General features: G+C 33.9%; 1 protein-coding gene across 50 annotated transcripts in view; it reads left to right on the forward strand.

The window, feature by feature from the left end:
- RIMS2 (regulating synaptic membrane exocytosis 2) overlaps nucleotides 1–17,827 on the forward strand; it is a 604,627-nt gene that overhangs the window by 444,126 nt on the left and 142,674 nt on the right. For 35 of the 50 annotated variants that reach the window (XM_043601572.1, XM_043601575.1, XM_043601571.1 and 32 more), the window contains one exon: nucleotides 8,692–8,792. The exons of the other annotated variants lie outside the window; for them this stretch is intronic. In XM_043601572.1, coding sequence (XP_043457507.1) covers nucleotides 8,692–8,792 — 101 coding nt within the window. The remainder of the gene's footprint in view (nucleotides 1–8,691; nucleotides 8,793–17,827) is intronic. 50 annotated transcript variants of the gene reach the window in all.

Genomic DNA, 17,827 nt, shown 5'->3' on the forward strand with positions numbered 1-17,827 from the left:
GAAATCCTCGTATGTAATAGTTCCTTTTCTCATTATAAATAATTAACCCCAACTTAGGTGATCCGAATTTAAAGAAATTTCAGTATTAGCTAACGGGGATGAGATTGTACAACAACAATTAAAATGTACATTTTTCCTTTTAATCACACGATTGCTACATAAACTTCCCTCATTTTATCCCAATTGATAACTCAAATGGATAATCATTTTCTAGGATGATCACTGTGGATATTCAGGGGAGATGACAATTACACATCTTTTCTGTATCTGTTCTTATATTGGAAGCGTGTGTCACATTTGCAGTTTGCAATCATAATTTAATTGATTTTAGTGATTTTTAAAAATTTAAATATAAACATTTTTCTTTTTCTCTACTCAGTTACGTTTTCCAAGCACAATTTAATCTTCCTTGGCTTGCTTGTTGTTGGCAACATGTTGTTATCTCTAAAGGAAATGTAAGGATTTAACAACTCTTATGCATACCATCATTGAAAATATGAAGTGAAATATTATACCTAAATATTGACATTTGTTTTACTCTTGGAAATTTGGCCCTGTTTATGTCACTCTTCTCTCCATTTGGTAATAACCCCTTTCTGATTCTGCTGTTCTTGGAGAATAGGAAGTTCATTATTCCTTTCATTATAGTTTAGGGGATACGATCACATGTGTTTGGATCCTTTTAAGAATCTCAACTTTATAAAAGAATTCCACTTTGAATGACTTATCACCCCTTATCTGCCTCTTTGTTGCCCTGACTTAAGAAGGTTAAGTATCTTTGTTACCTTAAAAATATGTATGTTATCATTTTAATGCCATAGTAAGTATAGTTTATTTTTTAAGCTTTTATTTAAATTCCAGTAGGTTAACATACACTGTAAATCTGAGTTTCAGGTATACAATATAGTGATTTAATACTTTTCCTACAATATCCAGTGCTCATCACAACAAGTATACTCCTTAACCCCCATCACCTATTTAACCCATAACCCTCCTCTTCTGTGGTAACCATCAGTTTGTTCTCTATAGTTAAGAGTCTGCTTTATGATTTGCCTCTCTCTTTTTTCCCCCTATGTCATTTTGTTTTGTTTCGTAAATTCCACATAGGGGTGAAATCATATGGCATTTGCCTTTCTCTGTCTTAATTTGCTTAGCGTTATACTCTCTGGCTCCATCATTGTTGCAAATGGCAAGATTTCATTCTTTTTTATGGCTGAGAAATATTCCATTGTGTGTATGTATGGAGGGAGAGAATCCCAAGCAGGCTCTGTGCTCTCAGTGCAGAGCCTCACATGGAGCTCTGTCTCACAAATTGTGAGATCATGACCTGAGCTGAAACGAAGAGTCAGACCCTTACCTGCTGAGGCACCCAGGTGCCCCTCTCAGCATTTCTAAGTATACTTAAACATTTATTTCTAAATGAACATAAACGCAAAGTTGCATTTAAATTTCTTTATTATGCTCCTCTCAAACAGTCCATGCAGTCTGTGATATGCATTAAGAGTGGATACAGTTGAAATATCTCATGACTTGCGTTAATTAGGCCCCAGATGTGGGACACAGTGTTCTTTCATAATATGTCATACCCAAATATAATAAGATGGGGACAAGTCATCTACACAGGGCAATAATATGTGTTACTCTGTGGGTTATCTCTTCCTTAATGTAGATTTTATCGATCAGGAAGATGGCAGAATATTTAAAGTGCTTAACACATATAGGGAATAGTATAATAACCCAATGAATCCGACTCATGTTTGTATCTTTTTTAAAAAAAGAGTTTATTTTGAGAGAGACAGAGAGAGAGTGAGTGGGGGGGGGGGTGGCGCAGAGAGAGAGGGAGGGAGAATTACAAGCAGGCTCTACACCGTGAGCACAGAGTCCAGTCAGGGGGTTGATCCTGACCTGAGCTGAGACCAAGAATTAGACGCTTAAACAACTGAGCCACCCAGGAGCCCTATCACATTTGTATCTTTTATCAGTGGTTATTGCACTTTCTCTTAGAAACAATATTAACAATAATCATTGTATTCCTTCTCCAAGGGACTTTTACTTAAAAATTTAGTTTCTCCTTTAAAATGTATCTTGTTTTTTTCAAAGATACAGGAATTATGACTAACAAGTTAAAAATAACTAAGTTGATAGAAAGTTACTAATATTTTCTTTTAAACACGTCAGTATACGTGGGAGAAACATACAGTAAAACAATAGCACTTGATCTTGTCTGAAAGATCCTCCTAGCCTCCTAGATTAGATCATCCTTATGATTCTTTTTGCTGGGCAAATTCTCTGGTTTAATGAACTTTTCAATACAGTTTGTGTCTATCTCTCTTTCCCAGGCTTGCTCTTAGAGTGCTTTCTCTGTCTCTTTCTCTCTCAATCTCCTCCCACCTTCTTTCCTCCCTTCCTCTTTCGTTGTCTTTCTCCTACCCTCTATTCTTCCTTCATCTCCTTTCTGTCCCTGTCTCCTTACACACACACACACACACACACACACACACACACACACACTGTAAATTTTAATAAATGCAATGCCAGGGCAAACAGAGTAGGAATTTCTAGACCAGGTATAATACTTCTAGAAATACATTCCAGAAATATATATTTCTAGATATAATATAAATATACCCTATTTATATTAATGAAATAGATATGATAATATAAAAGAACAGACACTTAAATTTTGGCCTCATAATGAACCAACCAGATAGTTACATAGCAGAAAGAATCAGAGAGAGTATCCGGTCCCAAACGATTAATTTTACAGAAAGTGAATTTTATATCCGGAAAGGTAAATTAGGTACTTACAGTTAGAAGGCTTGTGAAATTAACACTTAAACCCAAGTATTTTCTCTTCTTATCTTTTAAACCAGTGCTGTTTTTAAGATTTTAGATTTATTCCTGTATAGCGTAAATACACCCATCACCCTAAATCTGGACAGTTGCAAAGCCCCATCAACCCTGTGATGGTTATCTGCACTGCACTCTCCATGCACAAAACCGTGACCTTCCCCTGTAGCCCAACCATATCCTGATTTTAAATGTTGAAACCTAAAATGGTGCTAAAATCCAAGTCATCTGAGTGATAAAACCTCAGTAAGTCTATTTACTGAATTTAGATGTCAAAACCAGATATGCTCTGTTTCCTCGTATCACTAGGTCACTCTTAATAACGTATGTCCGAAAGTAGTCTAAATATCAGTTTCTTTTGACTATAGGAAAAGGAGTCTGTGCAGTTTGCTATAGCATCTCCTTTGAAGTACTATTTAATGAATATGGCAGAGAGGTAGCAGAGAAACAGCAGACAGATACCTAGATTTCCAAAATAGATTGTTAAGGTTTAAAAGCCTATGAGCCTCAAGGTAGTACAACAGTTTTGTAAGTTTCTAGAGTCTTTATGTTTCGGTTAATTCCAAGTTTGACTTAGGCATATATGGAGTTCAGTTTTCCTACATTCTCAGGAATGAAAAAAAAGATCATTTTATAAGCAAACACATTATAAACCAAATCAAATTATATCTTTCATTCCCAACGTGTTAACTCCTAGTAACCACAGTAGAAACTTCTTCAGAATTGATTTATTTGGAAATAAGTATTCCTCAAAACTTGTATATGTTAGCTACTCAGTTTAAGCTTAAGTGTGCTCAAGCAAAGGGAAAAAGAGACAAACCAAGAAACAGACACCTAACTATAGAGAACAAACTGATGGTTGGGTGAAGTAGGTTATGGGGATTAAGGAGGGCACTTGTGATGAGCACTGGATGTTGTATGAAAGTGTTATCACTATATTGTGCACCTGAAATTCATATTACACTGCGTGTTACCTCACTGGAATTTAAATGAAAACTTAAAAAAAGATTGTTTACACTTTAAAACAAAATGCTTCCATTGGCCCCAGTACTGATGCAGAAATAATTTAGTACATAATTTATCATTTTTATCTCCATATTTATTTGCATACTTTTAAAATGTAACTTGTTCCAGTGTTAAATAACAACCCAAATGCTTTTATTTAAAAAATAAATGTATATCCCTAAGATAAATTTAGCAATGAATGGCTGTATATTTACATTAAAAAAAAATTATTTAACATTTGTTTCCAAAGCATCTTTATCAAATCATTACAAAACCATAGGTTTTCAAACTGAATAATTTGTCCTTTTTCACAAAAATATGATGCTGTGTGTTTTTTAAAGTATTTTATCCTGTATAGTGTATAGCCATGTAGACATTTTATAAACTACATATTAACCCCAGTAAGAAAACAATAGCACTTAATTTCAATAACCAGTGATAACTGCTAACATTCTGGTATAGAAATCTTCATTCTTTCCCCTTATCCCTTTGTCTTTTGTATAGGTTATGTGCATATATATTTTTATGAATATATATATAGTTTTTTAGATTATAGTTCAGAAACTATAGTACTATATCACTATATAGTACTATAATTAGTAATTGCAGTGTCTTTATATTTACGGACGTGAATGTGCATGCACATCACATGCACTACTTCATGGATGCATTTATCTTATAGATACACCACGAGTGCAGTTCACTAACCCCTATAGTCGGACATCTAGAGTTTCTTCTCCCAGGTCTTTACGATTTTCAAGCAATGTGGCAGTAGATATACCTGTATGTATATCCTGCACATTGATTTATTTCTTTAGGAACAATCCTGGGAAGTGAAATTTCAGGTTCAAAAACATGACCATTGTAAAGCCTTTTGATGCACAGCACCAAATATGTAGTATTTTGAAACAGTTTACTTTTTATCATTGTACATCAGGTACTTTGGAAAACATTCCTATAAATGACCATCAGTTTTTTTGTCAATAGCTGTCAATGACTGTCAGTCTGAAAAATAAGTTTTTTCACAGCCGATATTGAAAGAACAGTTAAAATATTCAGTAAAATCAGGGACAATATTTTTTTTTAATTACTCTGCCTTTGAAAATAAAATAATATAGGGGCGCCTGGGTGGCTCAGTTGGTTAAGCAGCCGACTTCGGCTCAAGTCATGATCTCACAGCCCGTGAGTTGGAGCCCCGCATTGGGCTCTGTGCTGACAGCTCAGAGCCTGGAGCCTGTTTCGGATTCTGTGTCTCCCTCCCGCTGACCCTCCCCCGTTCATGCTTTGTCTCTCTCTGTCTCAAAAATAAATAAACGTTAAAAAAAATTTTTTTTAAAGAAAATAAAATAATATAACAAAATACTACATTTCTCATTTATCTCATATATATTTTTATTTATTCTTATTTATCTCATTATATCTTATGTAGCCATTTTTAACAATGTCTATTCTTATTCTTCTGACTGGCGAAAGGTATCAATAAGTTGTTTTTATAGTCTACCCTACTGAAAGTAGAAAATAGACACATGTAACCATGCTTTCTCCTGTGCAATTGTCACCTAGAAGTAAGCAAATAGCTACATACACTGATCATACCTTTTTCTTTATTGCATTCATTTGGTACATACCTAAATGCTGAGTTTAGCACTTAGAGATTACGTGAATTTGGCCCTTTTAAGCTTTGTTCGTTTGGAATACGTGAATTCTGTCAGTGTCACCATTATAGTCTGTAATCTTGTTTCGTTTTGTGCCTCTTCAACCTTGTATTTTCTCACAAGAAAAGTCTTGCAAACTAGGATTCAATGCGATAGTTACCAAAAGTAATTTTTTCCTTTCCTTGATAGTTTGGCAAAATATACTTAATTTTTAAAAAAATATATGTTTCTACTATAGTAGAATACACTTCTTTAACTTCAAAAATTGTCTCAGATAATATTTTATGTTCAGATTACATTTATTATGTCTCTATGTATTTCATGAAAATCAATTAGATTTGTTAAAGCGGCCCTTTATCACATTGTTATTAACCATTTGGGAAGTTTCAATAGAAGACAGTTTTCTATTTCCTATAATGGATCTCTTTACCAGTAGGATACTTTTCTCTCTAAGGATATTATTGTTTGTGAAGTGTTTATCTTATGAGAATAGGTCGATAAAAATGTAGAAAAGGAATGGAACGCTTCGTATGAGCCAAATAGTTTTAGAGAGAGAAATGTGTGGTTTGTCCTAAGGATTAGCCTCCTGGGAGAATTTAAAGTTCTAAGCTAAACGTATATTTATATAAGTTTGTTGACTGTATATCCGCTAAGATAGTCACTTGAGAGATCATTAGTTAAGGCTCTAACAAAAATTTTTTTCGTTTAAGGACTGTCTATAGATGATAATTGAGTCTGGAGATGAAAGATGTGTTTGAGATTGGAATTTAGTTGATAACATACTTAAATAATTATATCACTCTATTTGCATCTTTGTTTACTTAGAGCAAATACAGATTAATATTCTTCTTAGGCCCCCCAATGATCTGTTAAATATAAGTGATGTTCCATAAACCTGATTCTACAAAATCTTTAAACCATTACTAAGGAGAAAGGCTCTTTTGCAAAGCAATATTAAATCAGTGTGGGTTTTTTTGTTTGTTATTTTAATAAAAAAAACATTATGCTTTAATGCCGGGATCAGCAAACCATTGCCCACAGACCATATCTGGCCCGCTGCCTGCTTTGTAAATAAGGTTTTAATAGAACATTGCCACTCATTTGTGTATGCACACTCTATACCTGCTTTCATGTTACAATGGCAGAGTTGTGGCAGAAAACGTATGGTCTGCAAAGCCTAAGATATTTATTATCGGGCCCTTTTACAGAACAAGTTTGTCAACTTCTGCCAGTATATATCACATGACTACCTAGGAATTAGAAAGAATTTAATGTAGCTTCATAGGAGGCTGATGTCCAGAAAATAGTCTAAATATTAGAAAATGCATATGTATGTGTGTATGTGTATATATATCTATATGTATGTTACATAAATTTATATATGTATATATAAAATGTGTTTTAACTTCTTTGTCTATTGGTGCTATTCGAATTAATATAGTATCTTGCTACTATGCTATCAAAATGAAACTTTTTAAAAGAACTTCCCACTCAATTTAGTTAATTAATATTCTTTAAGTACACATAATTTCTTTGATGCGGGGATAGCTTTTTTTGTTCCCTTGCCCTTGAAGAAAATAAACATGTTTTCCTGAGAATATCTCTGGAGGTACAAATAATTCCAATGTTGTATTTTAATAGACAAGTAGACATTTATACTTGACTGTATTTCACATTCGTATCATGGAAGCACTCACTTGATTTTATGTTTTATTCAATTTATATTAACATTCCCAACACCCTCATCCCCTATTTTATAATTTGGCACAGAATTAATCACTCAAATCATTATTAAAACAAGACTCTTGAAAAGAATAATTTGGCTCACTTTATTGAATAGTTGACTTAAATTTTCTGCTATACTTAGAGGTCATGGAATATAGACTCTTTTATCCAAGATACATTCTTTTATTCAAGAGTTTCGTACTCCTTTTTGGAATTTTTTCCTTTTTTAAATCTTATTTTAATTAACAGATTTTTACTCAGAATTTATCACTAACGAGAATTATCTGATATACAATGACATTGTTTTCAGGATGACTACTAAAATACTTATTTTTGAATGGGCACACTTTTGTCTAGAGATCTTAACTTGCCGTTTCTAAAAAGTTATGATGTTAAGCCAAGGGCATGTATGTGTATGTTTACATTTCTACCCACACTCAGTGGTTATGAATTTACATGACAACACTTTGTTGTAGATGCCCACTTGAGCCCAGGAAGCTGTGGTTATTTTTCCCAGTTTGTATATTTGTAGTATGCAATTGAGATTTTGTTTTTCCATTATGCATATTTATGAGAAATGGAATTTTCCTATAAAATCTCTTTGATTAAAGTTATAAATATACCTTAAAAACATTTTTTCGTGTTTGCTAAGATTTGCTAACTGAATTTAGTTCTTGTTCTAAGCAAAGTTTTTAAAGACCCTCTTGATACCTATAATTGATGTGTTTGTAGGTAGGACCTGTTATAGAGAGTATTAATCTTATTCTATAATAGGCTTACCATCTCACTTTCTCACCTCCTTCCATGTTTTGTTTTGTTTTGTTTTGTTTTGTTTTGTTTTGTTTTTTTCTGAAATGATTTCAGTGTCTTTACTGGCATGGTATGTTCTCAGGAGTATTATTCCGAGTGCTTCTTTCTTGGCCCTGGTTCTAGAAAATTCAAGTTCAAAAGATCCATACAAGCTGGGGCAACCTGCTTTCACACATGTGCTAGTTTTATGATAATGGTTTCTAAACACAACTGTAAAATTGTATTTGAAACCAACTAGACTTACAACTATTTTTCAGTAAATAAAGCAAATCCTGATGAATTATAGGCTAAAGTTTTACAGTATTATTGCTGTCAAGTTTATGTGTTATCAAATATATTCTCCTGGGCGTACATGTACCAGAAAGTGTTTTCTCTCTAGTTGAGATTTGTTGTTCTGTTAAAACTCATTTACATCTTACTCAGATTAAAACTTTTTTTTTTTACATATTTAGTCATCATGCTTTTGTTCACCAAATTGAATACTTTTAATAAACTCAGGAAATAATAGATGACATTTAATTTGTACGTACTACCTTGAATGAAAGTGATATATCAGCCTAGCATTTCTTCTATTATACATCCTGTAAGTGGGGCTCAGAAATAAGAACTGAACATTAATATTATGGGTTTTTTTTCTACTCGATAGGTGCTATGGATATAGACGAGAGAAATCGCCAAATGAAAATTAACAAATACAAACAGGTAGCCGGATCAGACCCCAGACTGGAGCAAGATTACCATTCAAAGGCAAGACATTTTTCTTTTTAAAAGTTGTAAGATAATCAATGAATCATATGAAACCGTCAGGTTTTCTTCAACTTCTGAATGCACATTAGTTAGACACGAACATATAATGCAATGGCCCCATGATTACTATAATGCTAAAATTTATAATGTGTTTATATTTCAACTTTTAGGGATAGAAATTGCCTTATTAAAAAATCACTATCTAATATAGGAGATTAAAGAAATGAAAATCTTCAATGATCTAAAGAACTAATCTTTTAGAATTTTTTATTTTATAAAATCTAAAAGGCCCCAACACCCTCAAAATGTTTAGGGAGAATAGCTGTGGTTTTCCCATACCTGGGAATTTTTTTCAATTTCATAGTATTTTAGTTGAATCTGGTTTATTAATGAGTGGTTAGAACAAAATACATACCCATGAGCTCTTGTAAGGAGTTCAAAAGGTTTTTTATTGAGAATCCTTTTGAGCTCCTTTTTGGAAATAAGTTGAGGTATGAGATCTACTGAGGGAGACTCTTCTCCTTCACTGCCTTTATATTTTCAAAACATTTTTAGGTTCATGATATCATTCATAGTCAAAGTCATGAAAAGACTTTTCTCTGATGTAGCTATTTAAGATTTTATAAGAGAACGAAAATAGCAAAACTTATGACATTTAATTATTACGTGTTCTGTGACTCAGTAATGTAATCGTTGCGATCATGCAATACTTGTGGTCTGTATCTGTGTATTAGAGAAGAGCTGTTTGGATTTTTATACATTAGGTCTATTTTATCCTTACCTACTTAACCTTCAGTTTCTCTCCGTTATACTCCATTCTTTGGTAAAGTCAAGACTTACTAAGTAAAGCGTAACTGGCTAGGTTGGATATGCATATGTGGTAGGTAGCACAGGTTTCTAGTTTCCTCCGAAACTAGAAACTAGACCTAGTTCCTAGGTCTAGTACAACCTAGAAGAGGCAGAGATTCCTACATGAGCATCATCCTCCAAACCACCAAGCTCTTCCTCAAATTACTTGAATACTCACATGGTGAATGTAGAATTGTTCATCATGGAATTCTGGTGTGCTAGAAATGACATAGGCCTAAAGCCAGAGAAAGGTAAATTCAAGACAAATAAAAATAGCCTTGCCTTTACTCAGCAGGCCCTAAACTTCTATAATTTTTTTTTCTAAAATAAAAACATGAATCAAACTTCAAATAGGTTCAGTGGATTTCATGGAAAATAGTTTTGTAGTGATATAGTACTTCAGACACATCCCTAACCTTTTGAACTTGATGTCAGAAATGATATCTGTGTCTTCCCAGACTTTGTTGTATTTCTTCTTAGGGCTAAATAGATACATTTTTTCTTTTGTGGCATCTCTTCTCTAATCTCTCATTTATTCATTTTATAGAATCCAAATACCAAGGCATGTAGTCCTAATAAAATAAGATATTAAAACTTGTAGAAACATGTCTTCCACTGACACCCGTTTGTTTTATTTGTTTATCTCCCAATATACTTTAGGAAAGAGTATAGATGTTTTTTTAAAATACATAGAATACTCTCAATAATATTGAGGCCAAACAATGTGTATATATATGTATATGAAAATTAATATGTAGAGTGTGATGTTTATTTAAGTAATAATGTTTACTTTTTTAATTAGCCATATTTATTATTTTTAAATGATCTCAGAAGATATTTTTTGAAAGGGTAGCCCCTAACATTTCAATAGAGAATGCTATGCAGTTCATTGGTACAGTATTTATTTGGAGCTCAACTCTGGAGAAATGATGCTCTTTTTAAAATAGTAATGTTTTCACAAAATTATCACAAAATATTTTTATTACAGCATAACTGCTGTATATAAAACCATATTATCATTTTCTGTTTCCTTATTTATCTCCCTAGAATTAGGTAATATAGGCCACATAGTGTGCAGAACTTTTCAAATGTGGACCAGAAGGTCTATATTAATCCATTTAACTCTTAATCTAATACACTAAGTTAGTGTTCTGGGAGCAGGGGACAATGTAGAAAGGAGAAGAGTTTTTCTCCGTTCATTTTGCACACCTGATCCTCGTACTTGTGGCTTCCTTCCCAGCAGTTTTGTCCTTTAAGGACCCATTCGCCAATTTCAAAGAGGCCCATCACAAGGAAAGCAATCCAACTAAAGTAATTTACGTTATAATATGAATAAGACAATGCAGAAATAGTGTCATTTTTTAAAAACCTTTAAATACAACTAAAACTCACATTGGTGGAATTGCAGGCAATAACAATGTAAAAAAAAAAAAACTCAGTTAAAAACAAAGTATTTTTGACAAATAGGTCACCACTGTTAACCAAACTGTTCCCTTTATTAGACTTTATTCTCTTCTCTACGCTGAGAATACACATTCGCTGCCAGCCTTAAGTGTTTTAAATGGACTTTCAAGACACAGGCAATAGGGACACCAGAAAAGGGAGACAGGTTGGGGCAGGTTAGGAGTGGCTACACATGGGCTGTTTATAAGTTGGATGTTTGTAAACAGGAGTACTTAGAGACTCCAGTGTCATCAAAGTGACAGCAGTAAATGAGTGTAGTGCAGCAGGTGAGAACAGTGCCTGGACTCAAGCAAACTCCCCCTGGGTGCCTTTGGGTAGGTTAACCCCTTATTCTCAGTTTCTTTATCTGTTAAAGCAGGCTTTGGGATCTATTTCAGAGGGTCATGATTGGGATGAAAAGAGATGATGTCTAGAAATGGTTTAGCATTTAGTGAAGTGCAGAATAAGTGGTGCAGATAATATTTGCTTTAATTTTCACAATTAACAACAGCAAATGTAATCATGGGCATGAGAAATTAATATGACAAGGTCAGAACGAAACGGTGAAGAAATAATTGAGCTAATGAAAAGGATTCTAGGGCAACTCAGAGGTCATTGAATGTTCCTTTTATTCTCAGAGAATTCAAGCATCAGAAATCTAAAAGGAAAAATTCAATTTAGGGGGAAAGAATTTATGAATCTTCAAGGGATATGGATTTAAAAAAAAAAAACAAGAGGCTGAAACATGATGTGTGGTGAGAAATTACAAACTAAATTGCTGAAATGAAGAAATTAGGTTATCAGGGTTGATGTTAAATGAGCCTGGCCCTTGGAAAGCAGTTAACGGGCACACATGTAGGCCTGGCCGTTTCGCTGCTCCTTAATCTGAATACTGAAAGACTACATTTATAAAAAGTAAAATTGTAAACATGGATAGGTGGGCTTGTACAAATCACTAAGAAAATGCTTGAAAATACATATATTTAGGAGAAGCGAAGAAATGGAGGCTTCTTTTATAGCAGTGATTGAAATAAAATGCTTGGGAAAAATTTTTGGCCTAAGCAGAAAAGTTGAATTGCTAGCAGCATATAACACAGGCCAGCAACAGAACAGCTGAAGTAGGCTTTGTGCCCACTGGAGGGATTGCTGCTGAAGCATCCAGAACCTGGTACTCACATGAAACAGACCCCGCTGTGCTGGTGTGAGTGAGGTGGGATCCTCTGACGAATAGAGCAGAAAAATTCCAATAGGAGTGATCTCAGTAACTCAGTCTCTACTCTGCAAGGCCCTCACGGAGGAAGTTAAAATGTCCCAGGGGAAGTAATGAAGCTTCCTTTCTTGGAAGAAGCAGTTTATTATTTCGTACACAGAGGCAGGATTCAGATTTTCAGGAAACTCTAATAGGCTTCGTCCAGCCAAATATCTGACAGAATGGCTTCATCTTTAAAAATCAGAATTAAGGTCCCCTATCTGTGGTCTCCATCCCTGGCCAGGTCAAGAAATCTTACCACTCACTGATGAAGATAACACGGCAGGAGTGCCAGTGGCTGCATCTGGATTTCTTCAGTGCAACACCCCCTTTCTCTACCCTTCTATTCTGCTGTGTTGCCTTCATTTCTTTATAACCCTGCAGTCAGCTAGCTTCAAGATCTGTAGCAAAATCCCAAGAGAAACTCCTGGAATTAAGTGAGGTTGCTCACATGGGAGCATAGGAGGAAAAAAGAGACAAGTCACGTTACCCGGAAGCATTCTTACTACCAAGCTTCCAAACTTCGCCACCAAGGTTCTGAGAAAGTCAGAGTGTGGGTGCAGTTGTCACTTCTTAACTTTCTCTCCTCTCCTTCCCCAGTTGAGGGTGACTTCTGTCCCGAGTTCTGCATACTTTAGATTGCTTTCTGGCCCCAAACCAGGCCATAACCCTTCTGGACTGTCGGGCTGCTTGTCTTGGAGCCAGACAGCTTCCAAGCCTTTTATTAGTCACCTGCTGTGTACTTTTCTGCAATCAGTCTCTGGTTGTTCCCTTATCAAGTATATTTATAAAGAGAGATAAAACTAGCTTTTAAAATATAGGTTATTAAGCTAGTAAGTAAGAGCAGCCATATATAATACGGCCCCTGAAGCACAAGAGATATTACTGGTAGTCTTATCAAGGCCAGATTGAAACAACTTCAGTCTCACCTACAAACTTGACAAATGGCTATATAAGCCTAATGAAAAGAGAGTTGGAAATTGAAATGAAAAAGGAACTAGAGAAAAATCATATTTTAAAAGCCTTTATATTCTCTTTTGCCTCTTCCATATTATTCATGCCGGTGAAGGTAGATTTCTCATCTATATTCTATTACATCCACCAAATAGAATTTAAAACTAATGAAAAATTTTTCTATATACATTTATGTAATTTCTTCTTTATCTGTGAGATAAGTAAAGGAATGGATGATCAATATATCTTCATGGGAGAAGAGGCCATTGGAAGTATACCTTCTTGCCATTGGTGTGCATTATTCATAACCACAGTAGCAGTCACGTTCACAGCACAACTTTTGAAGTCTTGATTACAGTAATAGAGATACATAGCCAGTTTTGTTAGTCAGTCTGCAATTTGTTTTTAGTGACTATGATTAAATATAGACTGCAGAGTAGTAGTAAAAATGTGGACTCTCAAACCAAACTGCCTGGGTTCAAATCCTACCTGTCAATATTTGAGTGGCCTTGGGCATGTTAGTTAACATCCTTGTGCCTAGGTTTCTTATTCTGGAAGATGTGCTAAAATATAGTACCTACCTCATAGGATTGCTTTCAAGATTAAATCTATTTATGTATATGTATAGCTCTCAAACAGAGTTTGGAATGTAGTAAGGAATACGTAAATGTTAGCTGTGATATGATGATGGTGGTGGTGGTGATGATGATGATGATGGTGGGGAAGAAGAAGAAAAAGAAGAATCATTTCCAGCAGATAACTTGCTCTTACCAAAGCCCTTCGGGGCTCAGGTCTATATTTGTTGCCATCAACAATCTACTAGGTACAGCTAAGCATATCTTTAAGGTAATCCTAAAAATATATGGGTGGAAAGGGAGCTAAAGTATAAAGATTAAGGATAATTTTAAAAGTCTAAAAACTGATTAGGGTTGTATTATTTTTACCAGTTTAGTCAAATCTTTATCCAAAATTATTTTTCTTGCCATTTCTATTCTCTAGCAAACTGGATGTACTTCAACTTTAATTTAAAGAGAGAGAGAGAAAATTATTTTTGCACACAAATTTATCTATATCTGCACACACACACACACACACACACACACACACACACACACCCTAGAGGTGAGGCAAAGGAGAATTTCTCTTCTCCATATTTTAGCTGATGGAAGTAATAGCTATTCATTTCTTCCTTGTCTCGTAAATACAAATATACTTCACTTTAAGTAAAAGATCCATACTTAAAAACTTAATGGTAAATAATTTTGGTGGAATTTTAGAAATTTGGTGTTTTTATGTGTGAGTAATCTTTGAATTCTAAAGTTTCCAACTTTAGGTACCTTTTTTCCTCAACATCTTGTATTAGTTTGCTAAGACTGCCACAACCAAATGCCACAGACTAGGTAGCTTCAACAAAAGAAATTAATTTTCTCGCAGTTCTGGAGGCTTGGGGTCTAAGATCCAAGTGTTGACAGGTTTGGTTTGTTCTGAGACCGTCCTTGGTTACAGATGGCTATCTTCTTGCTTCGTGTTCACAAGGTCATTTCTCTGTGAATTGGCTTAGGACCCGCCCATATGACCTCATTTTACCTTACTTACTTCTTTAAAGGCCCCATCTACAAGTACAGTCGCATTCTGAGGTATGAGGAATTAGGACTACGATATGTGAATTTGGGGGATACACAGTTCAAGCACAACATATTTCTAACAAACAATTAATGGTCTTTTAAAATAACTTTTACTGCCTTATAAAAGTGTATTTGGTTATAATATGAATAGAGGTTTTAAAGCAAGTAACTATAGCTATTTCATTTCAAACTTTAAAACTGCTAAAATTTTGTTACTTTTTCTCTTTCTCCAACTACCTTGTCATATCCTAGGAGATGAAATATTTTTTGTGCTTGCAAGTTCAGTTTTTAAGTTATTTTGCTTAGTGATAAAACCACATTTAAATTTAAATATGGTTTCCTCGCCCATAATTTGGTTTTGACATTCAAGCCATGGGTCTTTTTTTCTTTATATGGATTTGTTAATTGCCACCCATTACTATATAACCACATGTCAGGCCAAGAAATATGGAGAGGATATTTTTTAATTATGAAGAATTCATTTGAGGTAACTAGGGCAACACTTCATATGTTATAGAACACTATAAAATTACAGAAAAAAATTATAATTTCTCCCTTTTTAGTAAATATAATGTTGCTAAAAACTGACAAAAGAATTTTAAGTAACTTGTATTCAGCTACCTGCTGCTAAAAGGGTCAGTGTATGAACAATAGCTGCTGTTGCCAATAGCATAATTTCTTTTTATATATTGCCTAAGAATACATGGAAGAAACATTTTCTTTTACCTCCAGAAAAAAAGAAATTCATTCATTCACCTTTGCTTTCATCAAGCCTCCAGAGCTGCTGGCTTGTTAACTACAATACCTTACAGGGAATTCAAGGGTTCAATGATACGGGTCACCAAGAGGAGAGAGATCTTGCTTTATGAAATCAAGGAGGATATGGGAAACAAAGAAGGAAGAAAAGGTGATAAATAGGGCAGAAACATTATTTCCAACTCAAATTCCATATAATCTAGAAGCAGTAAGTATTGACATATAAAAAATTACATGTATAAGAATGTTCAAAACAACAGAGAAATACGAAAACGTATATACCTTCTGAACCAACCATGGCATTTATCACCTCTTAAAATAAATATATTCTGCCCTATGTGATAATTATTTGCTTTTTTTTTATCTTCTTGAGAATGGGGACTTTATTTTTTCATCTTGGTAGTCTCTCTAGTGACAAACACTTTTAAGCACTCAAAGGAATATTTTTGCATGAATGAATATGGACATCAGTGCTGAGAGAAAGCTAGACAGTCAGGGATGGCAAATGTTTGGAAAAAGCTTTAGAGGAGGTGAATGTCAAAGTATTTTGTACCAAGGTAAGGACAAGTTATGAACTTTGGGAGAAGGTGTGGGTAGGTTTTTGTATGACAGTCAGAAGCAAACTTTCTAATGGGCATTTAATTATTGGTTTGTGTCCGTAGTTAATCATAGTAGGAAGAAAGCTGAGAAAAAATTAGAAGATTTGGGCTCTAATTTTTATTCTACCACTTATGTAATAAGACTTTGGATAAACTACCCAATAGTTCTTCACAGCCCAGCTTTTTTATGTGTAAAAATTGAGGGACTCTGTAATCTATAAAGTGCTACATGGTACTTTGAAAGCTGCATTGAAAAACACTATGTATTAACATTTGGTTTTTAGGCAACCTCATTATTAATTAATAAAGTCATTTAATTTCATGGCCTAATATTTTAAATTAGGTTTGAAGCAGACATTCTATATTTCATTTCCTTCATCTAATTGATTCAGTAATCTCTGATCAGTGTCAGATTCTCTATTAGATATATTCTCACAAAAGATTGAATCTATATATTTTTAAATTAACGTATGGCATAATATGATTTAGAGAATAAATTTATATGTGTAATATCTTTGCCTATTACTTCACATGAAATATTTGACAACTAGGTTTGAATTGACCCTCAATTCAAAACCTTTAGTCAATTAGGCAGTCAGTCAACTAAGGGAGCATGGAGCTATCTACACCTATAATTTCAGTTCAATTTGGCTAATTGAACATGTCTACAGCTTTATTACATAATAATACAAAACACACAAAAAAATTAGTTGTAATTTTTTTTCAGTTGGAAGGATATTATTTATTAGCAAAATAAATGTACTAATGTTTTCCTAAATATGGAATTTTGATTATTTCTATTTCATCAGTTTCAAAGATTGCAAAATAAATACTTTAGTCTGAAAATAATAGAGCTAACCTATAAGAGAAAGAACTTTTTCCTGGTGATAACTTCAAGAGGTAGAAATAGTGTGTGTAAAAGGGTACAGAACTTAGCGTGGCACATGGGAGCACCCAGTAATGGTTGTTATTTTTATTATTTATTATACATGTGACACAGGGGTAATAGAAAAACCTTCAGTGAACTTCATTCTCATGGGTGAAAAATTTATTAGTTCAATACAGCTTCCTGACTAACAAAGAAATGGCTGTGATTTTAAGATTGGCCCTTTTCAGGTCATTTTCACGACTAGGCATACTCACAGCAAAGCTAACAGTCTTCAAGGTCCAGTCATGTTGCAACATGAAGAACATGTTGCTTCTTAAGCCCATTACCATTTTGTGCCCCACCCCAAAAGATGACCTGATTTTAAATGGAATGTAAAGGGGTTATTTCCATAGGACATAGAACATCTTTATCTTTTTATTAGTTTGCAAGCCACTGTTTTTTTAATTATTTTAAAGTTTTGTTTGTTTAAGATCTATCCAGTTATGGCTACAAGTAGTGTTGTATAGTTACAAGTAGTGTTGTATTGTTATTTTTATACAGTTTTTGTATTCTGGTTATACATGTCATTTTAGGTAGAGTTTTAAAAATTTCAGAAAATGAAGAAAGTCTTTATTTTAAAATATATACTTCAAACTGTGACTATTTAAAAAAGAAATGACTTAGGTTCTCTA

Source organism: Prionailurus bengalensis, chromosome F2 (genome assembly GCF_016509475.1).
Source record: "Prionailurus bengalensis isolate Pbe53 chromosome F2, Fcat_Pben_1.1_paternal_pri, whole genome shotgun sequence".
Lineage (NCBI taxonomy): Eukaryota > Metazoa > Chordata > Mammalia > Carnivora > Felidae > Prionailurus > Prionailurus bengalensis.